This window comes from Misgurnus anguillicaudatus, chromosome 8 (genome assembly GCF_027580225.2).
Source record: "Misgurnus anguillicaudatus chromosome 8, ASM2758022v2, whole genome shotgun sequence".
In the NCBI taxonomy this organism is placed as follows: Eukaryota; Metazoa; Chordata; class Actinopteri; order Cypriniformes; family Cobitidae; genus Misgurnus; species Misgurnus anguillicaudatus.
The window spans coordinates 18,540,820-18,568,817 of NC_073344.2; the positions used below are offsets into that span (position 1 = coordinate 18,540,820).

General features: G+C 37.0%; 2 protein-coding genes across 3 annotated transcripts; both read left to right on the forward strand.

Moving 5' to 3' along the window:
* The first annotated feature begins 2,048 nt into the window (after positions 1-2,048).
* On the forward strand, positions 2,049-7,785 carry oxtrb (oxytocin receptor b). Its single transcript, XM_055213702.2, has 2 exons — positions 2,049-3,104; positions 6,447-7,785. Exons 1-2 carry the CDS (start codon positions 2,186-2,188, stop codon positions 6,671-6,673), a joined length of 1,146 nt encoding a protein of 381 aa, XP_055069677.2. The 5' UTR covers positions 2,049-2,185; the 3' UTR covers positions 6,674-7,785.
* Positions 7,786-11,047: 3,262 nt separating this feature from the next.
* On the forward strand, positions 11,048-27,332 carry tespa1 (thymocyte expressed, positive selection associated 1). Of its 2 annotated transcripts, none has more exons than XM_055213342.2 (11): positions 11,048-11,968; positions 12,638-12,781; positions 16,279-16,321; positions 18,631-18,671; positions 19,333-19,386; positions 19,988-20,027; positions 22,142-22,237; positions 22,352-22,560; positions 22,642-23,609; positions 24,156-24,240; positions 27,108-27,332. In XM_055213342.2, exons 2-11 carry the CDS (start codon positions 12,649-12,651, stop codon positions 27,242-27,244), a joined length of 1,806 nt encoding a protein of 601 aa, XP_055069317.2. In that variant the 5' UTR covers positions 11,048-11,968; positions 12,638-12,648; the 3' UTR covers positions 27,245-27,332. The 2 variants fall into 2 exon arrangements, with proteins under 2 accessions (XP_055069317.2, XP_055069315.2); XM_055213340.2 differs by lacking the exon at positions 11,048-11,968 and adding an exon at positions 12,156-12,330.
* The last annotated feature ends 666 nt before the right edge of the window (positions 27,333-27,998 follow it).

Here is a 27,998-nt window from a genome sequence, read left to right on the forward strand (position 1 = left end):
GGTGATGCAGTATTTTGTAGTGCTACACAGTGATTTTAAATGTACGTGTTGTACCTGTGGAGGCATGAGTCGCATCACAATTATGGCTATTAGTGGCATAACTCCAAAGAACTGAAATAACCTGAGGTTCTGATATGTGTCATTGTAATTTTACTCTTGAAATGTAATTACAAAAAGCACATACAGAGGGTGAATGCATGGTACGTGGTATTGGGGTGATTACCTGTGTCAGAGAACAACCTTTGTCTCGTCTGAAATGGTGTTGCTGTCAAACAAGACTAGGTTAAATACAAAACAGATGTGAAAATTGTTTGGCCTGAAAAATAATTGGAGAGCTGTTACAGCTGGCTAACACCGATTCTTGTTTACTTTTCAAACTGGTTTAAATTCAGTCTTTATGTCCAAAAACTCAATGGAGATGAGACTAAAAAATTTTTATAATTGGACTGTACACTGTTAAAAAATGCATGAAGTTAAAACAACTTGGGCAAGTCAGTTTAACATACTATTATTATAAGTTTTAAAAGTTGAGATAACTTACTCTGTTTTATGTTACTTTAACTTAAAAAATTAAGTTAAACAATTTCAAATTGATTTTATAAGTTATGTCAACTTTTCACATCCAAAACTTAAAAAAATAGGTTAAATTGACTTGCAAAAGCATTCATTTAATTTTTGCATAATTTTATGCCCCCCCCCCCTTTGCTGTAATAAGAAGATATACTCAGGCTGGGGTTTGTGCAGTATGTAGCTACAGAAAGCTGTCAATGAACATTCTGTACAAATAAGTTCGATATTGATCAATTTTGCAACCAATTCTCAACCTATTACCACAACATGATAATAATGACAAAACGTTATACATTAAATGCACCGCATATATGCTGGGAATCAAAACCATGACTTTGCGCTGCTAATGCAATGCTCTACCAATTGAACTACAGAACCGAACAAATAAATCAAACAAAAATATTAACTTTTTCAAATCCTTAAACTTTATTTCAAAATTTTAATTAGATTTTAATCCCAGATTGTGAATGGGACCTTAGACTTTTTTAAACCACTGACTGTATATTGAACAATATGCATGAACTGATATGCATCTTACTGGCCAAACAGGCTGTGGCAGTGGCGCTGACCCGAGTAAACAGTATGTGAGTTTTGGGTAGCATCCCCATTCTCTTATCACTATCCATGACCTCCAAAACATATTTATATTCAACTACCAGACTGCGTACTGCGCCTGACAATTCATTAGCCATACAGTAAACACAGGGGACCAAATACTGAATATTTCCATTAGTATTCCTCGGATGAAAAATGTCAGTTCTTTTAACAAAAACTTACCTTTTGCAGGCATGTTTTAATAGATGAATACAATTCTTGTCACAATTGGAACCTTATACTTACTGTAAAATAATGCTTGTTGTGACACACTCTATACTGTTAACTAACTGACAAACTGTAAACACATTATTGTTGCAATAATAAATATGGCAAAAATGGATTGAAATATTCCAGGGCAGCACAATGGCTCTCAGTGGCAGAAATGTGTAAGTGCAACGACACAGAAAAATCCAGCCCAGTACACTTATAAAACTGCACTCCGCTTTGTGCGTTTGGAGACGCAGCTACTGTGCACCAGCACCTATAGGATTAAATAAACTCTATGTTTGTTATACATCAATGAAAACTGTATGCATTCCAAAACCAAGACATATAAAATGGACTGCTCATGAAGGATATTTAAGGTGGGTGCTTTTTAGTTCCAATTCTTCCAATAGTCTAAATAGTCTTGGATCGTTTAAAAATACACTGAATGTAATGTTAATACAATTAATATGAATTAATGTTTTACTTTTCCTTTGAGAAAGACAACAAACTGCGATTTTGTAGGAAATTAATACATTTTACATTTTATACTGTATCTCATATTTCATGTAAAAAGTACAAACTGCAAGTAATTAAAAGCACCCATATATCTGATGACATGCTCCATTACATCTGCACCTAAATCACATTTTTTTTAAACAGGACTTTCTGTGATTTATTTTTTGACCATCATCATATGGTGTTAATTGTAGAGCACAAGAACATCCCTCAACAAATGCGTAAAAGCATATAGCGCTTCAAGAGCCGCACTTGGCCCGTGGGAGCGGCGCGCACGGGGCGCATTTTACGCACGATGGAGAGTCTGCAGAAAAACGTTTTCTGGCCCTTCAACGCCTCGTGGGTGAATTCCAGCAGGGAAAACGACAGCACAAAATTGAATCAAACGACAAACCCTCTGAAGCGTAACGAAGAAGTGGCTAAAGTCGAAGTAACGGTGCTGGTTTTGATCCTAGTGTGCGCGCTCGCTGGCAACCTGTGCGTGCTTTTGGCTATCCAGACAAGTAAACACGGTCAGTCGCGGATGTATTATTTCATGAAACACCTGAGCATTGCTGATCTGGTGGTGGCTATTTTTCAAGTGCTCCCTCAACTTATTTGGGACATTACTTTTCGCTTTTATGGTCCGGACTTTTTGTGCCGCCTGGTGAAGTACTTGCAGGTGGTCGGCATGTTTGCGTCCACCTATATGTTGGTGCTGATGTCCGTGGACAGGTGTTTGGCTATATGCCAACCCCTTCGGTCCCTGCGCCGTCGAAAGGACCGTTTTTACGTGATCGCATCGTGGATTATGAGCTTGATTTTCAGCGCGCCACAGGTGTACATATTCTCGATCCGCGAGGTGGCTGACGGAGTGTACGACTGCTGGGGGGATTTCGTTCAGCCCTGGGGCGCGAAGGCGTACGTCACGTGGATAAGTCTCACCATCTATGTCATTCCCGTGGCCATCCTAAGTGTGTGTTATGGCCTGATAAGTTTTAAAATTTGGCAAAATTTTAAACTGAAGACCCGGCGGCAACAGTGCCTGTCTCTGACCCCGCGCCCAGGTAAAGGCGCTGCGCTCTCTCGCGTCAGCAGCGTCAAACTGATTTCCAAGGCCAAGATCAGGACTGTGAAAATGACATTTGTGATCGTCTTGGCTTATATTGTCTGCTGGACTCCGTTTTTCTTCGTTCAGATGTGGTCTGCTTGGGATCCAATGGCTCCAAGAGAAGGTAATAGAAGGGTGAAAATCAATAAGCAATGAAATGTTGTTGTCTTTCTGTAGTCTAATTGGAAGAGAATTAAGTTAGCAAATGTCATGGGTTTGATTCCCAGGGAAAACACATAGGCCACTTTTAAAAAGTCGCTTTGGATAAAAGCGTCTGCCAAATGCATATGTAAAATGACACCTGAAAACATAGGAGAACTGGAAATCAACTGTTAAATGTCACTGCAAAATGGTTCGGTAAAGTTACTTGTAAAAAAATTCCTGTTTGCAGGTTCCACTTGTTTTCATTTTTTGTCTCAAAGTCTCAAAATAACAGTTCAAGGGCCCTCAGGTTGTTTTTAGCGTAAAAGTAAATAGTGTGACATCAAAGCGGCTTTATATCCTGACCCAGAGGAGTGCAATTGTCCTGTAATTTCATAACATCGTTTCATTTGTTAGACTGGATGTCCTCTGCTACCAAACCTTCCAGGCCCAAACAAAGACCATTTACTACAAGTGTTTTTCTTCTATTACTCCTCTATGGTTGAAATGGAGAAAATGGGTTCAATCAACAGGCAACTCAATGCATTTAAGCAATAGGGGCCAAATGATCTTATCAGATTTTTAAAATGTGAGAGACCGCAAACATGATAAAAAATCTGCGATTTACCAATTTTGTTGCTATATGTGTGTGGATTGCCACTATTTCATCATCACAACACACCACATCATCAAATACCCTTCACCAGGGCCGTGCAGAGACATTTTGAGGGGCAGTGGCCCCAATAAAAAAGGGTCACTAAGGGAGGTGGTACTATAAATATGGTTTAATAAAATATGATTATTACTATAGATTACTAGTAGCAACTAAGACACGTGATTATAATATACTTAATAACAAGTATTAAAGTCTGACAAACTGCTACATTTTCTATATGATTTACCTGCTGGAGCTTTGAATCCATGTTTGCAATGTTGAACTGCCTTTAGCAGCCTGCTTTTCCACTCTGTCTTCTTTCTTGTGAAGGCATTGTTTTTAGTTTTTTTGTCTACAAATTGTGCCAACAATCACAAATTTGGTGATATTTATGATTGGGTATTTTAATTTGATAAGATAAGCATTGTAATTCTAAGAATGTGAATATTTTGTTGTTACTGATATCTACATCTGGGAGATATCTATTTGATGTCTGCATTTACATCTGCAAGATGTTGTTTTTTGATTGTTTGCTCATCTGCAATACGTCTCTGAGACGTTTCCTAAAAGATGTCATATAGAAATATTGAAGAAGTCCTCCTGACGGCTGGATCCAATGTTGAACCGACACCAGAATCCAGTGTGAACCGACATCAGATCAACATTAAATTTTGATGTCGGTTCTACGATGGATCCTGTCGTCGGGTCAACGTTGGATCCAGGCGTCGGGTCAATGTTGGATCCTGGCGTCGAGTCAACGTTAATTTTTTGCGTCGGGTCAACGTTGGATCCAGTTGACCCGACCCCAAAATTTTAACATTGATCCAACGTCAGGATCCAACGTTGACCCGACGTCAGGATCCAACGTTGCCCCAACATTGGATCCTGACGTTGGATCAACGTTAAAATTTTGGCGTCGGGTCAACGTTGGATCCTGACGACGGGTCACGTTGGACCCTGACGTCGGGTCAACGTTGGATCCTGGCGTCAACATTAAATTTTGATGTCGGTTCTACGATAGATCAACAGGATCAACGATCCTGACGTTGGATCAACATTAAAATTTTGGCGTCGGGTCAACGTTAGATACAGGCATCGGGTCAACGTTGGATCCAGGCGTCGGGCCAAGTTGGATCCTGACATCGGATCAACTTTGGATCCTGGCGTCGGATCAACTTTGGATCCTGACGTCGGGTCAAAGTTGCATCCTGGCGTCGGGTCAACGTTGGATCCTGACGTCGGGTCAACGTTGGATCCAGACGTCGGGTCAACGTTGGATCCTGACTTCGGGTCAACGTTGGATCCTGACGTTGGATCAATGTTAAAATGTTGGCGTCGGGTCAATGTTGGATCCTGACGATGGCTCACGTTGGACCCTGACGTCTGGTCAATGTTGGATCCTGGCGTCAACATTAAATTTTGATGTCGGTTCTACGATGGATCCTGGCGTCGAGTCAACATTGGATACAGGCGTCGGGTCAACGTTGGATCCAGGCGTCGGGCCAAGTTGGATCCTGACATCGGATCAACTTTGGATCCTGGCGTCGGGTCAACGTTGGATCCTGACGTCGGGTCAACGTGGCATCCTGGCGTCGGGTCAACGTTGGATCTTGACCTCGGGTCAGCGTTGGATCCTGACGTTGGGTCAACGTTAAATTTTGACGTCGGATCAGTGCTGATGTTTGATTTTTACATCAGGCCAACGTTTAGATTTTTACGTCAATACCCAATTTTGAGCACATGTCTAGGTGAATAAAGACTGAGAACACAGGAAACCTCGCAATGTTTCTAAACAAACACGGTGAACAAGATGACGTTGAATATTTATGATTTGCGATTGGAACGGCCCCAAACTGCAGGTTCAGACGCTCTTAACACATCGCACATCCACAGAAAATTCTGATAAGATAATTGGTTCAACCACAAAGTCGATCAGGAATTGATTTTCGTAAGGGGGAAAATCTGCCCAAATTCAGACTGTGCCTGCTACTCCATTACTGGCATCTAGACATTCAAACTGAGCATCATGTTTAATTCTATATAATGTGCCAGTGCCTCCTTGTGCCAATTTATACAGTATAGTGTGACAACATGCCCCATGTGGCATTTCCTCTGTCTGTGTTTTTTAATAAATATAAGGTTGGGGTATACTGTAAAAAAAATCCGTAGAAATTGCAGCTGAGTTGCCGGTAATTTACCGTAGATTTAAATTTATGTTATTTACTGGCAACATTTTGTTCAAAGTTAAATGAACATTAAACATTTACAAGTCTTTGTCTTTACATAGCAAAACTAAAAAACAGCATCAAGCAAAACATTCTGGGAAACAAAATCTGAAGCAAAAAACAGAAAAAGGTTGATGATGATTTCTGGTTCCCAGAATGCTTTGCATGAGGCTGTTATTGTATAGTTTTGTTCTGTAAAGATAGCGACTTGTTGATGTTTAAAATGTATTTAACTTTGAACAACCTCTTGCCAGTGGATAACATAAATGTGAATCTGCGGTAAATTACCGGCAACCCAGCTGCAATAACATTGAAATTTTTACGGACTTTTTTACAGTGTATTAATATACAGTTGTTAATCTTTGTTAATAGTTAGTATAATCCTTTGTTTTAACATTATTATCTAAGGACTGTATAGTGATATTTTGTATCTTGTCTTTTATAGCCCTGGCGTTTATCATCGCCATGCTTCTGGCCAGCCTTAATAGCTGCTGCAACCCCTGGATCTACATGTTTTTCGCAGGTCATCTCTTTCGGGATCTAATGCAGCACTGTATCGTGACATCTCAGTGTGGCTGTAAGAGACAATGGAGAGCCAGGAACCATTCGGGCACGGGTGTGATGCGCAGCACAAGCAGCCAGAAGAGTGTGACACAAACCTCTACCACATGATACAATACCTGAAGTATATGTAACCTTATAGAGGCCAGAACCACAAGATAATATATGCTAAGAAATCACATCATTGTTACAGGTATTATAATGGGCAAACCTAAGCAATGGAGAATCTTCTGTCCTCTTGATCTTAATTTACTCACTGTACACGAATGCTCGAGTACAACAACATGTGACATTTTTGGTACATGGGCTCTGCTTCACATTTGCATAGTTAATATATGCTTTGACATCTACCAGAGACAGTTCAATTTCAGATTCTTGTAAGGTTTTATATCTAAGCGTTCCAGAAAGTGGCTGTTTGATGATAAAGTATTTGACACTTAAGCTACTGTAACACGAACATTATGATCAGGATGGTTAAAGGGGCCATGGCACAATTTTTTTTTTAAGATGTCAAGTGAATCTTTGGTGTCCCCAGAGCACATATGTGAAGTTTTAGCTCAAAATACCATATAAATCATTTATTATAATATGTTAAAATTGCCACTTTGTAGGTGTGTGCTAAAATGTGCCGTTTTGGGTGTGTCCTTTAAAATGCAAATGAGCTGATGAAATTCATACACTGATCACAATGATGGTGGTTTGTTGCAATTAAAACTCAATTGTGCTTTTCTCTGCACTAAATGGCAGTGCTGTGATTGGATAGTGCAGATTAAGGGGTGGTATTATTATAATAAGAGCTCCTTATGACATCATAAGGAGAGCCAAATTTCAACGACCTATTTTTTCATGTGCTCATGGAGAATGGTTTACCAAAACTAAGTTACTGGGTTGATCTTTTTCACATTTTCTAGGTTGATAGAAGCACTGGGGACCCAATCATAGCCATGCCATGGCCCCTTTAAGGTAGACAGCAGGTACACTGTAAAAAATGTATTTAAGTTTTTACCAAGTTTTTTTTGTTTAATCAACTCAGATTTATAAGGCATTTCCACGTACTATTAGGCATGGGCCGGTATAAGATTCTGGCAGTATTATAACCTTTAGCAAAAATACCGTGAATACATTTCACGGCGTTGTGGTATTACTATTGCAACACTAATATGTGTTATTTTCAAATGCCAGGTAAAAATAAAGACTTTAAATTATAATATGCTTAAATATATATATATATATATATATATATATATATATATATATATAATATTTCCGTAATTAAATGTAAACATCAAATCAACCATATGACTTTTCTATATACACGGCTTATACCTTGGAGACGGTATCACAGAAAATTTTAGTGGTTTTGAAACCTTGACTGTTTAAAACCTTGAAACCGGTAACCGGCCCATGCCTTCTTAATATTATTTATCTTGACTAGCGATGAGTATTTTTTTTTTACTTTTTTTAACTCTTATAAAATATAAGCTGAAATATGTCAACTTCATTTTATAAGTTGTAGCAACTTATCTCTTGTCAAGATAAATATTAGTAATTTGAAATGCCTTGTAAATCTACTGTAATTTTATATACTGTATTTATATTACCATTAATAATGACTATCCAAGCTTGTATTATATGAAGTAATGAAAGACACTATAAATACAAATGTAAGTACAAATATCATATAGTCAGAATCAGCACTTTTCTCTGTATGAAAGCACATTGACAGACTTTCAAGGTCCAAACAGGGCATCATAAAGCGCTCTCATTGGTTAAAAAACATTTCTCGAAATACTTGAGGAATTAACATTAGGGTAAGTCAATTGTAATGCATTTTTATTTTAGCATAACTTATTTAGCATGACTTTCTAATATAGTTGTTTTTTTTAACACCAGTTCTTTGTAAAATATTGTACACAGCGGTTCAGTAAGGGTGTCACTTTGATTCACTTAAAATGAATGTAATCTTATTCAAATGTGTTCTAATGAATGCATTTGAAGTACTGTATGTGAATATGAATGCATGTGATTCATTCCTGATGAAAAACTTATCCCATTGTTTTTCATATGATTATTGAATTTGAACATCACACAATGCTACAAATTGATTTGGAAGTCCAAAACCAACAGGGTAATGCCAAAGCTTTCTCCCTTACCTTTGAGAAGTGAGCTAATATTAATATCTGACCATGAATCAAGTTTTTTTTAAGATGAAGGTAATTGCTTATTTTACAGTTATACGGTAATCACATTCAATTCATGTAAGCAGAAATATTAAAGAAAATGTGTGCTTTTGAAGTCATCAGAGTTGCATGCTTTAATGCTGTTTAAAAATAAAGTTACAGTACAGTTTTATAAGTGTCCAAGTATTGACAAAAAGCTAAAACCACCTCCGGTTCACTTTCATAAATCAGTTTTATCAGTCATATCTTAAAAGTTGTTGGGGACAAAAGCACATAGACATTTAATTAAAAGCTCATTATACAACTGTCATCAATGTTGAATAAAGAATAAAAGGACTTTAAATCGAGTGCACTTCATCTGAGAAAGTGCTGACTACTTGTCTTGAATCGTTGTAAGCAATGGTGTAAATGATTTGACAGTTAATTAGACTCCTACGCCAAATTATAAGAGTTTATACAATCTCACTGAACAAGCATTGTACGAAATGTCATTTAGATAGCACTGGATGAATGCATATTGTAGTTGACAAATGAGTTGGACATTACCTTTTATGTGTGTTGTAGATAACTGGTCAATTATTTATTTTAATTGTCCTCATTCGTATGTTTTAAAATGCTGTTTGGCAGGTGTGCCTAAAAAATTCTGTCTAGAAATGTGTATACAATTTAATTCAAGGAAATGTTGTCAATAAATCATTTATCCCATATCTTAAACAAACACTATTTTAATAAAACACCACAGAACCCTTTACCGAATGCTTTTATTATGTAAATTATATTACTGTTCACATACTGACACCTAGCGTTTCAAAACAACGTTGCAACAAAAAGGTGCTGCTCTTTTTCTTCACACAGTACACTGAGCTGTTGCATCTACTTTGCTTTCTTTTCTGATTTACAAAACATTTTTTTAGCATAATTTTAGTTAAAAAAAACTACTTACAGTGAATTCAATACATTTTATCAGTATGTGTGCCCCCTAGAATCGAACCCATAACCTTTTCCACATGCTAACATACTGTAAAGCTGATCAAATTAACATACAGGAACACTTAGGGACGGTTTCCCAGACAGGGTCCCAGACTAAAATGCATGTTTAAATGAACATATTTTAAAATCAACTTGCACTGACATATCTTTACACAGGGGTCTCCAACGTGGTCTCCAAATTGTAATATTTACTTATTACATATTTTTATATTAGCTTAAACAATACTAAAACATATCAACAGGTAAAATAAAATAAAATAAAAAAGTAAAGAATTTTGTTTTTTTTTTGAGTAGCCCTCCAGATTGTTTTATCCATCGTGGTAGCCCTTGCTCACATAAGGTTGGAGACCCCTGTCTTAACATATATCATTGCCATTGATTTGTTTCAAGATGCACACCAGTAATGTTTTTTGTAAGGTTTCTTTGTAAAAACTACTCAAATGTCCTAATATAACTCAGGCCTAGTCCTGGATTAATCTATACCCTGTCTGGGAAACTGCCCCATATAGTGTTTGTTATTGTAGCCCCTTTTGTTAAAGATAGTATGTTTGTGCAATGTGTGGTATCAGTTATACAATTTCTAACTAAAATATAACACTGTGGTGCAAGTTATCTCTAGTGAAATCCAAAGTGGCTCAGAGTGATAAAATGGAACTGGTTTTAAGGGTAAAAGACGTGTCACTATTTTAAAAGTTGCCTAATGAGTTTGTCAACAGTATGGTCCACACACAGAGGATATGATGCCAGTTGCTGTTTTACCGCACACACTTGCAACAATATCTTGAAATCGAACATCTTTTCCTTTTACAGGAAAAGCAAACCAATGTCACACATTATAGCCAACATAACAACAAAAACTTTCCACTTGATAAGTAATCTGTTAGACCAGAGGTTCTCAACTCTGGTATAAACATAAACTTATAACTTTATAACAGACACTTTTAATTATATCTCGGTGTAAACAAACATTAGTAGGAATTCAGCTTAGATTTTGCCCTGATATAACAAAATAGGGCCAGGTCTGACTTTTGTCGTACATTTTGTGTCTCTCTTATCTGTCACACCCAGTTCATGAATATCTGCAATAATGAGCTGTTAGTTTAATTTGGTGTTAAAAAGTCAGACATGCGAAACCTGCAATGCCGGTAAGTCCGCTAATAGGCCAGTCCACCCAAAATGTATTTTTTCACTGTGGAAAAATACTTTTATATATACAATTGTTAAAAACAGAGCAAATACATACATATTGTACAGTTACACTGCAGTCTTATGAACACTTTAACATTTCGTTTCATCTGCAGTAGATCATTTGCATAATGGTAAGCAAATTGCATAGCGCATTTAACTGCCAAATTATTACTGAAAAGGCTTTAAGCAATCTTAGGATTTCATTACACTTACCTTTGAACAAAAACACTGTAAATGACTATTTAAGAAACTTAAACATTATAACTTTCTATATATATCCTATCCCTGCTGAAATAAATCAATAGAAATCATAAAATTTTGATTGAACGGTTATTGTACTGGTTTGAATGGAAACTGCACATTGGTCTCTTACTGGCATTGTGTTGGCTTCTATTGGTGAGATGTTATCTGGCAAATGGGACCCAATATAACCTATACTGGAATGAGGCCTGAAACACACTACATAAAGGCATTTTGTAATGATTTTAATGGTAAACTGTTTCATACACTTTAAAAATGCTAGGTAAATTAAATTAAATTAAACTAGAAACTAAACTAGTAAATGTCCATATTTGACCCAACCATGGGTTGAACAAACCCAGAATATTCATTAGACAGTTATATTTATAATGCAAACCTTAAAGATAAATATATAACCACAAATCTCGTACCACACTGACCACTGGCGCAAGGTTTTAAAACGCTCATATCATTATATCTAATCATTTTACGCTGTCAGCATAACTGCCAATGTCAGTGGTGTGTAACAGTCTTCAGTACAACACAACGGTATGTGACTGTACTGTAAAGTTCCCATTACACACACACAAACACACAGAGAGTAGCACATCTTCCTCTTACCGCTTCCGCCAGTTAACTGCGCGTCATGACTCGGCAGCAAAGTTTGCGTTGGCGGCACAAAAATCGACCATGGCTGTGAATCTCACATGCAATGTTTTTAGTTGTGTGACAGACACCACAGAAAATGTAAATTCACACCAGGAGGGTGAACTGCCATGAGAATGGAGTGATCTGGGCGCATTTTAAGGTAGGTAACGTGATGCTACCCGGTGCGCAATGGAAACCTCCACTAGATGTTTCGGTTCAGTTCACGCTGCGTTTTGTATTGTTTTATATTGTTTGGTTACTTTCTGCTCCGCATTAAACGCATTTTAACAATAACTCGGGTGTGTGGTTTATTTTAGTCAAGTAAATGACGAGTAACTAGAGCGGTAATGGCTGCCTGCAATCTATTTCCTTTAAAAAGCGACGTATTCGTGTACAGCACTTAGGTGCATGGATGACAGCAGATGCATGATGCGGACACACTTGTTGAAAATGGGTGCTAAGAGGGGGGTTAACCATTCAAATTGTGGAAGTGATGAATGCCTAAACGACATGCACCTTTAGGTATTTAAAGCGCATCTCATGCATGCCGTTATTCATACAGGGTTCATGGGCGCATTTAGTTGTTTTTTTAAATCATTAATATTTTGTCACAAACCAAGTTTACATTTGCATCCTGTGATTTTAGTTGAAAACATTAAGCAATATGTGCAATTTTTCTTTTGTAAAGCTTAAACTGCGCTATACAAATATACTTAATGTGAATTGTTTTTTACGCATGAGATACCGTCCTTCAACTTCATAATAATAAATGTTTTATAAAAGTGTCTAAACAGAACTAAAAGCACAAGTTTCGGTTTGCTTTACACAGCACTTTCAGTGATGGAGAGTCCGTCGAAGATTGAGAGGCGGCAGGCGTGGGCGCGCAGCACCCGCCGCAAGTTTACCGTAAGAGAAACGGAAAACCTTGATCCTCATCTTCATGCGTCCCTTCAGGATGACGTCTTTATGGATGGTGAGCATTAGGTTAATGTTTAACTTTAGGTTTATGATATGGATAAAGCTGCATATCTGATTTCATTTTTCCTTAGAAAAGGCACATCATTGAGTTTTTTAGCTCATACAGGGTAAAGTATGTTGACACTTAAAGTAGCCTATGTTCATTTGATTTTGTTTTTATTATAGTAATAAATCCCACAAGTGTTGTTATTTTCTCACGCGGTGCAGTGGCATACATTTTTTGTTTTAAAAAAAGGAAGTTCAAGAAGTTCAAAAACTTGGTTTTGCATATCAATTTAACCTGCTATTTTAAGTTTTGACATGTGATAAATGGTAAATGGACTTTCAACAGATCAATTGCCATTTAAAGCCCTTTACATGTTGCCTCACATAAACCCATTCACTCACTCATTAATACACCGATGGCGTATTGACACTTGACTTGACACAACTTATCAAAACAAAGAAACCAGGAAAGTATAACAATTTCAAATTTTATTTAGAATAAAAGCCACATGATTTGAGGTTGTTACCTAATGCAATCACATTCATTTATGTTTTAGTTCATAAAGTAAGGCCATAAAGTGCATCGACACCCAAAGTTCATGAATTAAATTTTATACTGAATACATGGTTTTATATTTTCTCGTGCTGCAATGACATTCATACAATTTTAAGTGTTTTAATTCATAAAGCGAGCCTATAAAGCCGGTCTATTCAAATCTTACCCTGGAGGTCCGAGCACTACAGAGTTTAGCTCCAACCCTAATCAAACTTAACCACCTGTGATTGTCTAGTGATCATAAAGACCTTAATTAGCTTGCTCAGGTGTGTTTGATCCGGGTTGGAGCTAAACTCTGCAGTGCTCCGGCCCTCCAGGGTAAGATTTGAATAGCCCTGCTATAAAGTATATTATAAGCAAGTTAAAGTAATAATTTTTTATAATGAAGGCCGAATGGTTAACGTAATAATTTCTCAACGCAATGGCATTCATGCATTTTTGAGTTTTATAGTTTATAAAGCAAACCCATAAAACAGTGGTTCTCAAACTGTTGGGTGCGAGATGGTGCAGGGGCCCAGTTTTATGACATTTTGTAAAATACATTAATTTATCATGAATTCTGTGCAATTAGAGAAAAATAAGTCTAACCAACACTACTTTCAAATTCTAAGTTTAAAATCTAGGATTTTTCTTTTGAGGTGCCGCTACACTGAAAAAAAATGATTCATTCAATTTACTAAATTTTTTAAGGTAAGTGGTTGCAATCAATTTATTTAAGCTACATTTAAAGGGATAGTGTGGCCAAAAATGATATTAAACCCATGATTTACTCACCCCGAAGCCGTCCGAGATGCATATGTCCATCATTTTTCAGACGATGACATTTTCAGTTATTTAAGAAAATGTTTTAGATCTTTCAGTTAATTAAATGTGAAGTTATGGGGTCCATGACCTTCAAGTCCAAAAAGTGTGCATCCATCCTTCACAAAATAAATCCAAACGGCTCCATGATGATAAACAAGGTCCTTCTGAGGCAGGGCCGGCGCCAAGGGGGGGCATTCGCGGGCAGTGCCCCCCCCCCCCCCCCGAACAAGGTGTTGTGCCCCCCCTACAAAGTTTTTTATTACTTTAATATATATCAAGAATAATTAAAATAAATTAAACATTGAATGTTTCATGACTTGTAATGTAATCAAATGAGGAAAATATAGTTGATATATGTTTTCTTTAATTAAAATAGACCAGTTTCTCTGATTGGATGTATTGCCGCGTCTCACCCGTCTTACGTCTTTAGCATATTTGTGACTTGATACTAGCAACGTGTTTTTTCGCGGCATTTTATGGATCGTGTAAAATATGGATATTAGAACATTTAGAAAGAACCAGCACCGCCTGCTTCATCTTCATGCAAACACAGACGGGCTCAAACTCAGAGATTAGAGGTCGAGGTGGAATTTACAAATCTACAGGAAACTGTTTTAAGGAAGTTTAATGTTCTTACACGCCGTCTTCAGCTATATTAAAGGTAAGTTAGCGTTGTTTTAAATTACGTAAGCTTAAATGTGAAGTGTGGCTATAGACCGTTAACAGCATTACGACGTGATTATGGTAAAGCGGCTTTTTTAAAGCTAGGACGCGGTGTGCGCTGCGCTATGAAACCCATTCATTTCAATGGCTTGCGCCGCGCGAGGGCGGTTTGTTGTAGCGTCGAGCCAAGCGCGAGCGCAGCGGAGCTCAGCTTGCGCTCAAGCCGCGGTCGAATTCAATAGTTTTGCGCATAGTTTGTGGTCTTTTGCACTTTATACGGGAAATGAGCTGACAGTCTGTACTAGTTGTAGGAGTGTGTGCTTGCTGTATTTGTTGTTTTAATGTCTTGTTTTTGCAAGTTATTGTTGCTATTGCGTGCCCCCCGTTGGAAGTCGAGTGCCCCCCTGTTAGTTATGGTCTGGCGCCGGCTCTGTTCTGAGGCTAATCCGCGCAGTTGCGTTGTAGAAATATCCACATTTAAAACTTTATAAACCAAAATAACTCCCATCCAGTAATGCCGCCATCTTAGTCGTGTCCGCATTCAAGATCAGAGCTTTACGCAGCTTACGGAGGCTACTCTGCTGCTGCTGTATGCCCCCGCCCTCCGAATTTGTCATACGTCACTAAGAAGGTAGTTATTTTGGTTTATAAAGTTTTAAATATGAATATTTCTACAACAGCACCCCGCGGATTACTCTCAGAAGACCTTTATTTATCATCCTGGAGCCGTTTGGATTTATTTTGTACACTGGGGACCCAATCATAGCACTTAAACATGGAAAAAGTCAGATTTTCATGCCATGGCCCCTTTAAATAAATTGATTGCAACCACTTACCTTAAAAAAAAGAGTAAATTAAATGAATCATTTTTTTTCAGTGTAAGGGAGGCAGCCTACACAAGGGTGGGGAGCGCATGCCAAAAAGTTTGAGAACCATTGGCATAAAGTATACTGTAATAAAGTATGTCTTTATTAGAATAAATGCTGCATGCTTTAAAATTTTCTCACACAATGCAATGCATGCCGTGTTTTACTTCATAAAGTGACCCCATAGAGTTTATTCACGCTTATAATATATTATTTAATTTCTTCAGAATAAATGCCATGTGCATGCATTTCTTACACAATTCAATGCCATTTAAACATTTTGACTAAAGAGTCCAGATACTTCTCACAATGCGAAGCAGCTGTGTACTGCATGTATGTGACAGGCATAGTTGGTATATTTTGGCCACACGATTTTAATCAAACGATCGTGTTGTTCTCTTAAATCAGGTCAGTCTAAATAAAACTTACTGCAGTTTGTATCTGTGAAACTGATAAATGACAGACCACAAAGTCCCTTCCAAAACACAAAGCTCATTTACACCTCTCTCTCTCTCTCTTTTTATCTCTTTATCTCTTCTCGCTCTCTCTCTGTCACACACACCCATTCTTAGACAGACTCTTAAGATCACCATCGGACTCTTAATTTTGTTTCCACAGGATGCTCTGCAGGAAAGATTGAAACCTGGCTTCAAGGTTGTGGGTGAGTGTTTGTGTTTCTTTATATAAAAGACAAACAAAGGGGTTGTATCAGTTGTAATACAACAACAAGTATGTAGAAAACCACAACACGTCATTTTTGTAGGGCACTGAGGTTAAAAACATACCAGTAACCTAAAATAGGGCAGAGGACCAATCGAAATGCAGCTTCACCTGACAGCTTTCAGTTTAACACTTACATCACCTTGCTCTATTTATAGATTTGTTCTGGGGACGATTCTGGTTTCAATGTTTTTCTTGTTTATTGCTTTGCTGGATCAGGGAATAGCAGAAAAACTTGACTATACTGTCATCGTTTCTCAGTTTAGGCTTGACGTGTTTCAACAAGTACTAAAAAAACAAAAATAAATGCTTTTAGAGGTATCTTTACGACAAAAGAGCAGCACACATTTGTTTGAATCAATTTGATATTCGGTTGAACACCAAATGACAATTGGTGTTGTATGCCTCAATCATAATCACAAGGGCAGAACCCTTAAAGTTTTAACTCTTAAATACACTGAAAAAAATTATTCATTTAATTTGCTCAATTTTTAAGGTAAGTGGTCGCAATCAATTTATTTAAGCTACATAAAAAATAGAAAAAAAAAACTTTAAAATGTTTAAATAAATGTAGCTTAAATAAATTGATTGTAACCACCCACCTCAAAAAAATGAGTAAATTAAATTAATCATTTTTTTCAGTGTATAAAGGTTCATAAAATGTTCCTTGTTGGGCTGTGTGGTTCCAGAACATCCATAACCTTTCTGTTGCACATAAGGTTATTTGTAGATTGAAAAAAGATTTTACAGACCATAAAATGTAAGAAAAATAGGTTCACTTAAAAAAATGATTCAATCAATTTACTATTTTTTTTTAAGGTAAGTGGTTGCAATCAATTTATTTAAGCTACATAAAAAAATAGTAAAAAACCCAAAAAAACTTTTAAATGTTTAAATAAATGTAGCTTAAATAAATTGATTGTAACCACTTACCTTAAAAAAATTAGTAAATTGAATGAATCATTTTTTTTCAGTGTATAAAATGTTCCTTGTTGGGCTGTGTGGTTCCAGAACATCCATTACCTTTCTGTTGCACATAAGGTTATTTGTAGATTGAAAAAAGATTTTACAGACCATAAAATGTAAGAAAAATAGGTTCACTTAAAAAAATGATTCATTCGGTTTACTGATTTTTTTGAGGTGGGTGGTTGCAATCAATTTATTTAAGCTACATTTATTTAAACATTTAAAAGTTTTTTGTTTTTCTATTTTTTTAAGTAGCTTAAATAGATTGATTGCGACCGCTTACCTTGGGAAATTTAGTAAATTGAATGAATAATTTTTTTAAAGATTTTTTCTTTGATTTATTTTCTTTAATCCTTGAAAGTTGTGAATCTGGGGGAAAAAATTCAAGGCCCTTGGAAGTTTTTGAAAATATACATACATAGATACAGGTCATTGAAAGTGCTTGAATCTATTTTATGCAAGACGTTTTCTGGAAAAAAATCCATAGTATTTCCTGTTGAGTGTAGGATAATATCATACAACTTCAAGACTTTTTACGCACACGTGCTAAACTGTTCACTTTAAATGCGTATATCTTCTGTATGCGAATCATACCAAAATGCTTTTTTGCATAGTTGAAAATGTCTCGGGTTACGTATGTAACTGTTGTTCCCTGGGAAGTGAACAAGACGCTGTGTTTCCCTTGCCATACTTCCTGCATCCCTGTAACACCATCTACGGCAATGTTTCAGATAGCGATATACTTCCTGGCTCACGCATCACCCTGTCTTTGTCGTTAAGCCTCACCATCGAATTTGATATACACATTTAGACGCAATTACCCCTAAAGTGTCACCACAGTGATGCAGCGCGAGGTCCCTCGAAAGGGAACTGTAACAATGTAACACGATGTAACCGTGCTCTCACTTGAAATGTGTCCCCACATTTACTCCTTAAATTTGAGGGTATTGGACCTGGAAAGTCCTTGAAAGGTCCTTGAATTTGAAGTTAACTAAGGTGTGGGAACCCTGTTAAATATAGCTTAAATAAATTAATTGCAACCACTTACCTTAAAAAATTGAGTAAATTGAATGAATAATTTTTTTTCAGTGTTCTTTTAAGAGCCTTTGACAATAAGGGCTACTGAAAATGGATTTGTCCTGCATGTGTTTGCTTGCGTGCGCTTCTATTTTTGTATAGTTTTCACTGCATGCAACTCGCCCACAGACTTTTGCTGATTCAGAGTTGATTAAAGCTGAATTTTTTTACATTTTTGTTTTACTGTTCTGCATCTTATCTGCATAGGAATGACGCCAGTCAGGCGAAAAACAGTCACCAGACAGTAGGTAGGTTGAATAAACTGTGCAGTAAATTTCTGGGTGTTTTGCCAGCATGAAAATGCATAAATGGCATTATCTGGTAGCCTGCAACACTCCAAGCGGAATTAAACAAATATCACATTTGCATATCCAATGAGTATGCATATACTTTTACATATTTTCTGCACTGGTGATAGGGTAACTAGACTCACTAGAATGTATTTAACATGTAATCAGATAGCATACTTATATGTACTGTCAGAGAGGTTTGGGATATTAGCCCAAATTCAGAGTACCCCCCCCCCCCCTTAACGGGGCGATTGGGTGGAGGAGGGAGGGACACTGCAAAAAACTGTCACGGGCAGAGTTGAGGGACGGCTATATATAGAGACTTCTCTGTGCCGATTGGTTAGATTACATCATCATGCTCATTGCCTCTTCCAAATTAGTTAAATACACTTCCTCTAAATATAATAAAACAAAGTTACACTATATTTACATAAAGTATGAAAGCATTGTCAAGTTAGCTAAAATATAGCGTAAACATAAAAATGCACAAGTACAATACAGTTTTTACAGTGTATAAATGAGACATTTCTCCAGGATAATGCATCTAGATCAAACTTTTCTTTTCCCATTTGTATGTTTGTAAATCCAATTAAAATGATAATTTAACTAAACCCTACAGGTCCTTTGAGGACAGGTGCCAGCTTTGAGGATGATCTGAGTCTGGGAGCCGAGGGTGAGCAGAAACTTCTCTATAGCAACAGTAACTCGGTTATTATGAACTAATTGGATCATGTGGTTACAGCCAATGTTCTCACAAGAGTTTTAAATGTCACATGGCAGACTATTGTTTTCTTTCTCGATTCATAGACAGACAAAATCTGGTCGACAACCCCCAAATATTGCATTACTGGTTGGCACAATATATTTACTAGCAATAAGTTGATATTTTACAATGCCAGTCAACAGCACTGAATTGTATTGTAAACCAGTGGTGGCTGGTGACTTCTTTTTCATGGGTACACGACGCGAAGCTCGTCAAAACATGTATTTAAAACATGATCCAACTTTCACTTTTTACATTGTGTGCTTGACAGTAAAGGTCTCATAATCAGTCTGATGATTGTGATTTTATATGATGCATAATTGTATCGCACCTGTCATGGCTCATAGCGCATCTTTCTGAACGTACAACGCACCACAACAACATCCTCATTACTGAAAACACATGCATTTTGATTCAATAAACATGTTTTAAACATAAATTGTGTTTAAAAATGAGATAAAAGTGTAGTTTTTAGTCATTTTGTTTATACCTGCTATTATTTTTTCAACAGCTACTGCACTGTACACTGCATCAAATGTGTCACAGTTTAGGTAAGATGTTTTCAAATGTCTAATTTGAACAGTTCCTTATTTTAACAGTGTCATGTACTGTATATGTGCCAGTAAATCACCACTTTTGATTCTATAATTATATAGATTATTTTATGCAGCAGCACCCTTTAAAACAGCCTTTACAGCATGCTTTACAGAAAACATATACTGTACATATTTACATTTGTGACCCTCGACCACAAAACCAGTCTTAAGAAGTACAGGTATTTGTAGCAATAGCCAAGAATACATCGTATGCACTGTAAAATTGATTATGTGCCTTAGTAAATTTAACTAATTAAAATTAGTACATTTTACTTAAACAAAAAATAATTCTTGTTTTATAACCAATATTTTGAGTAAAAAATAACACAAAAAATGTGAGTAATTTAAGTAATTCTGAATATATTATTGAGTAAGTTTAACTTAGTTTTATCATGTAAAATCCACTTAAATTTGTAAGAAGAAACTACTTAAATTATTTTAGTTTTGAAATTTGAAATTAAACACTATTTTATGTGTTTTTAACTAAAAAAAAAGACTTGTGTCGGAGCCGATGGTGTAGTGGACAGTGCTCCGACATATGGTGTAGACGCACTTCCGACAACCCGAGTTCGAATCCCGGCTCGAGGTCCTTTGCCGATCCCGTACCCCTCTCTCCACCCTGTACTTTCCTGTCATCTCTCTAATTACTGTCTATCAAATAAAGGCAAAATGGGCCAAAAAAAAGAAAGACTTATTACGGGGCGTAAGCGTTAACGCTTAACGGAAGGCTTGTCTGAAGCGTGGCCAATCACAGTGGCCGCTACACATGCTCCGTTCTTCCATAAACGTAATTGGCTGGCTCTGTCTAGGTAATTTGCAAAAGGCGATCTGATTGGGTGACGCACACGTTGCCGCTTAAAAAGTTGAGAAATGTTCAACTTCTGCCGTGAGCAACGGCACTGACGCGGCACAGATGGATCCACAATTCAGTTCGGCAACGCATGACGTCACCCATTAAAAGTGAATGGGACGCGCTGACGCCCGTGTGAATGTGCCGTTAGTGTTTAATGTTCATTTATCTTAGAGATTTAGTAGTTTCTGTTTTTTTCTTTGAGTTTTGTGGTTACCATCATTCAGCTTGTGTATAGACATGATCGGTCTCTTCTTACTTGCTCAACGTGGTATGTAATACAACATAAAGAATATAAGAAATTTTAGGTGATTAAATCAGGAAGATTCCATAAAAGGAGTAACCCTTTAAAAATACTTAAAAATGTTTTGGTAACAATACATAATCAAAAACCACATATTTTTTACAGTGTACTATAACTTTACTTAGTAAACTTAAGTAAATTCTACTTTTTTTGTTAATTTAACTTAGCTTTTCTAAGTAAATTTTACTTAATTTCACAAGTGTAAAATTTACTTTAAAAGCCTGAGTGCAAAAAATGGCAAGAGAAAAAAATAGCTTATTTTTTCAGTGTGGGTCAAAATGATTGATTTTTCTTTTATGCATAAAATCATTACGATATTAAGTAACGATCGTGTTTCATAAATGTTTTCATAAATGTCCTACCGAAAAAATAAACTTTATTTTTATGAGTGGATGCAGTTGATAAGAACTTAATTTGGGCAACTTTACAAGCAATTTTATCTATAATTTTCCAGATTTTAAAATAGTTGTATCTCGGCCAAATATTGTCCTATCCTAACAAACCATACATCAATGGAAAACTTATAAACTTACTCAACTTATAAAACTCAATTACAATTGGACTGGTTTGTGTGATCCAGAAACATATAATTTTGATGATATGTCAAAATGACACATTTACGCATACATTACACATAATTTCACATTTATGCATTTGCTGACGCTTTTATCCTACAGTGCATCAAACTACACTATACATTACATTACTTTTATCAGTATGTTCTTTGGTTATTAAACCCCTGATTTCTTTTTCCTTATGCAGTGGTGTACCAGCTAACACATGCAGTCACAATAAAAATGCATACAAAAGTAATTATAAAAGCACTAAATATAAAACTAAAGACGACAAAATGCATGAAGTGAATAAGTGCATATGAGAGTTGTATTTTGACATGCAGTGTTTGTGTACCGACAGCACACGTCAACAGAAACTCAGCCTGCCGTTGCTTAACATGGGCCAAAGCGTCGCATCCAGTGCCCTCTCGGCCGCTACCAGCAGGACTGTTTCCAGGTAAGAGAAGTGTAGCAGAAGATTTAATCTTTTGGCAAAGATAAAAAAGGTTTTTGAAGTAGCTGTCTCTGTTGCTGGATATAGTTTGTATTTTATCTTTCTTCTTGCATGCAGCGTGAACGATGTTCTTCAGATGCGGGCTGAAGATGCAGAAGATACTCTCTATCAGCTGGGCTTCGGTTGCGAGGAACCGCAGGTGACCGCCCGCATCCCCCTCCGATTCTTTAACTTCCCATCCCAGCTCCGAGGCATCAATTTCCGCCTCTTCCTCGAGTCCCAGCTCTCCAGGATACACCAGGAAGATCCCTGTCTCTCATTAGCAAGTAAGAAACGATTTACAATATCTATCAACGAATAAAGTCCTTTTAACATCATTCACCGCATCACCTATCTTTTCTCTGCAGGTCGCTTTCGACAAGTAGAGGCGTTGACGGCAATGGCCAACGCTTTTTATTCGTTGTACTCGCACGTATCTCGAACGCCGCTTCAGAAGCTCGCCCCGCCCCAGTTGACCCTCACCTCACCAATCACAGAGAGGACCATGTTTCGATCCAGCGTCCGCAGCGAACCGCGATCCCCCGTCGAAAGACTGAAAGACACCATCTCAAAGATGTGTTTGTACACCGGTTCCCGCGGCTCAGATTCGGCTTCTCCGAACGGTTCACCGCGAAAGCGTAAAAGCTTGTCGGATAAAACCGAGAGCTGGAACGTCAATGCTGATGATCAGGGTACAATTCCAGACCTTGATATGGAAGTAGATGATTTGGAAAAAGATATGGACTGGTATACAGAGACGTTTGAACTGAGGGGTGCTGACACCGAAGATGTACCTTTACTAGATTCAGGAGAAAAGGAAAAAGTAACACTGGCTACAATATCAGACTGCACACAAAGTGACAATGAAATGGAGTGTGATGGTTCCAATCTGCCTTCAGTTTGTTTAAAGAACACGAGTGTTACCATGGTACCCGTTCCTGTCGTTACCCATGACGTCATACACCCTCAGGTCATTGAATATGTGAATCAAGCACCTTATCACTGCACAGATGTCAGAGACTCACAACCTTCCCTTAAACAGTCTAACTTAATGAATTTAACCATCACATCACAAGATGACCAGGCTGGCGCTCCACACGATGCACTTTCTGAGAATCGTACCGGTGACCTTTCATCCGAGCATGCAGTCGCCCCACAAAACTCATTATGTCAGATAACAGTCACCGGATGGGAAGGCGATGCCATCCTTCCCAACAGAGACGCACAGGAGATGTGTTCATTCCACGTCCAAAAGCAGTTAAGCCCAATGAAACTACTTAACCTGAGCAGGTTAAGTCAATGCCCAAAACAAGGAAACTCTTTTGAGCTGGAGGAGGTATTTTATCTCTTTATTTTAATGCTTTCTTGTGGCACATCATTACATCTCATGCCCACACATTTAGAGCTTTATGTTCATTTGATTGCAAACTTCTAGTGTTGATTCATACCACCCACAAACATCCTCTTTGTGTTCCTCTGATGTATTATGATTCAGACCCCTTATAAGGAGATTTAACATTTGGGCAAATTTTTTTTAAATGTATTTAGATTTGCATACTGTTTTAAATAACTTTTTTTGTTTATTTACTACACAAAATCATCCTACATAATGTAAAGAACATTGTGTGGAAATATAATCTTGATATCCTTAATATTGACTGAGTAAGATCAAGTCAAAGATTGAAATCAATGATTAAAATCAAACTTTGATGCTCGTAATCTTATTTTAGATTATGAGACTTTAGTACAGACAAAGTTTCCCACTGCCATTATATTTCATCTAAATGTCACTTTTACAAATCTTTTACATCAGTCCCACATATTCCATTTGCATATTGTTGTATTGTTTGTTGCGGTCAGTAAGTTTAAGGTTTCAATTCAGGTACACAGCGCAGAAGAAGAGGAAGCAACTTCATCAGAACTCAGTCCCACAGTCACATTGTGTGTTTCAACACATCACCAAAAATGTGAGTAACTAGTACTATGATTAGTAGTTGTACTTAATTTGGTATGAATTTGACTAATGCTTAGTTTAGTGATGATGTATTATATGTGACTCTGGACCACAAAACCATAAGTATATTTGTAAAAATAGGCAACAATACAAAATTTATGGGTCAAAATTATATTTTTTTAATGCCAAAAACTATTAGGATATTAAGTAAAGATCATGTTTTATGAAGATATTTTATAAATTTCCTACTGTATATTAAATATGCATTTATCATTAGCAGTGTTGGGGGTAAGGCATTACAAGTAACGCCCATTACGTAATAATATTACTTTTCTAAAGTAATGAGTAAAGTAACGCATTAGTTTATAAATGTACACATTAATATTTGAGTTACTTTTTTTAAAAAACAATGTATTAAAGGATTAGTCCATTTTCTTAAAAGAAAAATCCAGATAATTTACTCACCACCATGTCATCCAAAATGTTGATGTCTTTCTTTGTTCAGTCGAGAAGAAATTATGTTTTTTGAGGAAAACATTGCAGGATTTTTCTCATTTTAATGGACTTTAATAGAGCCCAACATTTAATACTTAACTCAACACTTAACAGTTTTTTTCAACGGAGTTTCAAAGGACTATAAACAATCCCAAACGAGGCATAATGGTCTTATCTAGCGAAAAGATTGTCATTTTTGACAAGAAAAATAACAAATATGTACTTTTAAACCACAACTTTTCATCTAGGTCCGGTCCAGTGCGACCTAACCTAAATGCGTGGTGACGTAGGGAGGTCACGTGTTACATATATAAAACGCACATTTGCGGACCTTTGTAAACAATAAACTGACACAAAGACATTAATTTGTATCAGTTGACATACAACAACGTAGGAACGGTCCTCTTTCAAGACGCTTGTAAACACTGGGGCGGAGTTTCGCATTCGTCCTCAGTGACCTCTTGACGTCATGACGGGATCTACATGACGAGAAGTTGTGCTTTAAACGTGTATATTTGTTATTTTTATTGTCAAAAATGACAATCGTTTTGCTAGATAAGACCCTTATGCCTCGTTTGGGATTGTTTATAGACCTTTGAAACTCCGTTGAAAAAACTGATAAGTGTTGAGTTAAGTATTAAATGTTGGGCTCTATTAGAGTCCATTAAAATTAGAAAAATCCTGCAATGTTTTTCTCAAAAAAACATAATTTCTTCTCGACTGAACAAAGAAAGACATCGACATTTTGGATGACATGGTGGTGAGTAGATTATCTGGATTTTTCTTTTGGGAAAATGGACTAATCCTTTAACGTAGAATTACACACTCTATGCGTGAACAGTTTCAGTCAGAAATGGAGATGGCAGACCAGAGCAATTTTTGCGATGGAAATATGCAATTTCTGAATGCAGAACTTCTCTGTCATAAAAAACACCTGCAAAGTAAAAAAAGTAACGCAAAAGTAACTTAAGCATTACTTTCCATGAAAAGTAACTAAGTAACGCATTTAGTTACTTTTTTGGGGAGTAACTTGATATTGTAATGCATTACTTTTAAAAGTAACTTTCCCCAACACTGATCATTAGTAATATGTGTTGCTAAGGACTTCATTTAGACAACTTTAAAGGCGATTTACCAATATTTTGACTTTCAAATAGTTGTATCTCGGACAAACATCGTACTATCCTATCAAACCGTACATAAAACAGAACAAACCATACATCGAAAGCTTATTTATTCAGCATTCAGTTAATGTATAAATCTCAATTAAAAAAATTCCCCCTTATGACTGGTATTGTGGTCCAGGATCACTATATATGTATATATAATGTTATTATCTATACCATGTATCAACCTGCGATTGCTTAAAGGGGACATATCATGAAAATCTAACTTTTCCCATGTTTAAATGCTATAATTGGGTCCCCAGTGCTTCTATCAACCTAGAAAATATGAAAAGTTTAACCTAGTAACTTAGTTTTGGTAAACCATTCTCTGCAAGCATGTCAAAAGAGTTCATTGAAATTTGGCTCCCCTTGTGATGTCAGAAGGGGATAATACTGCTCCTTAATCTGCACTATCCAACAACAGCACTGCCATTTAGTGCAGAAATCAACTCATTTACATTTAAAAGGTCACACCCAAAATGGCAAATTTTTGCTTACACCCAAGTGACAATTTTAACATGCTATAATAAATGATCTGTATGGTATTTTGAGCTTCACTTATGTACTCTGGCGACACCAAAGATTTATTTGACAACTTAAAAAAAAAGTATTGTGAAATGTCCCCTTTAATATCCCCCATGCTGTATTGTCATCAAGCAAGCTTATTGGATGTGTGGCCATTGGGCAGCCTGTCTCTCCTTAATTACTCCCGGCCTCTTTCTATTGTCCTTTCAAAAAGCTTACAAAATTAACTTAAAAAATAAGCATAGCCTTGCAAGTTCACAAAAACCAGCATGTGTGAGAGCATGTGTTGAGAGTCAGCATGTGTTGATGTGAGGGCTTCTTAAAAAAAGGGAGGTGTTTTGCTGAACTGTTATTAACACATCACGCATAAAGCACAAATTTTAGCCTGCATATCTTGTCTGCTCTTTCTTACAAAAAAATTAAGGGAAACAACATTTAAAGTTACCGTAAAAAAGACATACCAACATTTTGTCCAAATGTCAGAAACAGATATGCGTTTCTTGTCTGCCTTAACACATCAACTCACTTTGCTTACATTTATGCATTTGGCAGACACTTTTATCCAAATCCACTTGCAGTGGATTAAAAGCTATACATTTCTCAGGATGTGATTGAACTCATGACCTTTGTGCTGCTAATGCAATGCTCTACCATTTAAGCTAAACAACAGTTCGACTTTGTCTATCCCTGACAGCTTCACCCTTACGAGGAGACAGTTTCCAGTCAGACAGCAGTGGATTTGCTGAAGAGGATTTTCCTCATTGCCTGTCCGTACCTGAAAAACGTATTGTCACTAAAGTAACGTCAGACGCTCAGCAAGACCAAGAGTAAATTTCCTCCTTTGATCTTCATCGCAGAAGCACAATGACTTTTGTCGGACCTTGTATTAGCTGTTGACTTGAATGTTATTTTCATATGGTTTTGAGTCTGTTGTTGACATCATTGTTTGATGACCACACCCACAAACACATCTACCGATACACTAGTAACTGTATCAACAAGCTGTTTTACTTCTGTGTTTTGTGCCATTTGAGTAAAACGGGATATGCTGCGGGAAAAGTAGACTGGAAACCAGGCTGCTGGAGGGAAGGTCCTGAAAAATAAGAGGACGTTGGAATAATGATCACGGATGATTCGAGCAGTGTTTTTTTTTTAAAGGACAGGTTCGGTGTTTTACACTTGGAGTCCTGTTTTCGGATTGTTTGTGATGAAATGGAACGGTTTTGACTGAAATTTGGACATATGATGCTGTCCCGAGAATTTTCGGGTGTTTGTTCTATCACCTACCACTTCTACAACGGGTGTATAGGTGCACTGGAACAATCCTTTCTAAAATGCATTAAACTTTCGTTTGCAAGGACGTGGGGCTCGCCGGGTGGTCAGGGGTGTTCACTGATATGCTCGCACGGAAATCACTGCAAAAGACGCTTTTCAACAGGTTTTATCGTAGTTTTGTCAAACTCCATTGACTTGTATTAGATGTGCTGTGAGGTACAGTATTACTACGCGCCGGGAACCTTGTTTGTATTCTTGCAATTGGCAAAGGCGGATTATCGCCACCAACTGGGCTGGAGTGTCTATTATT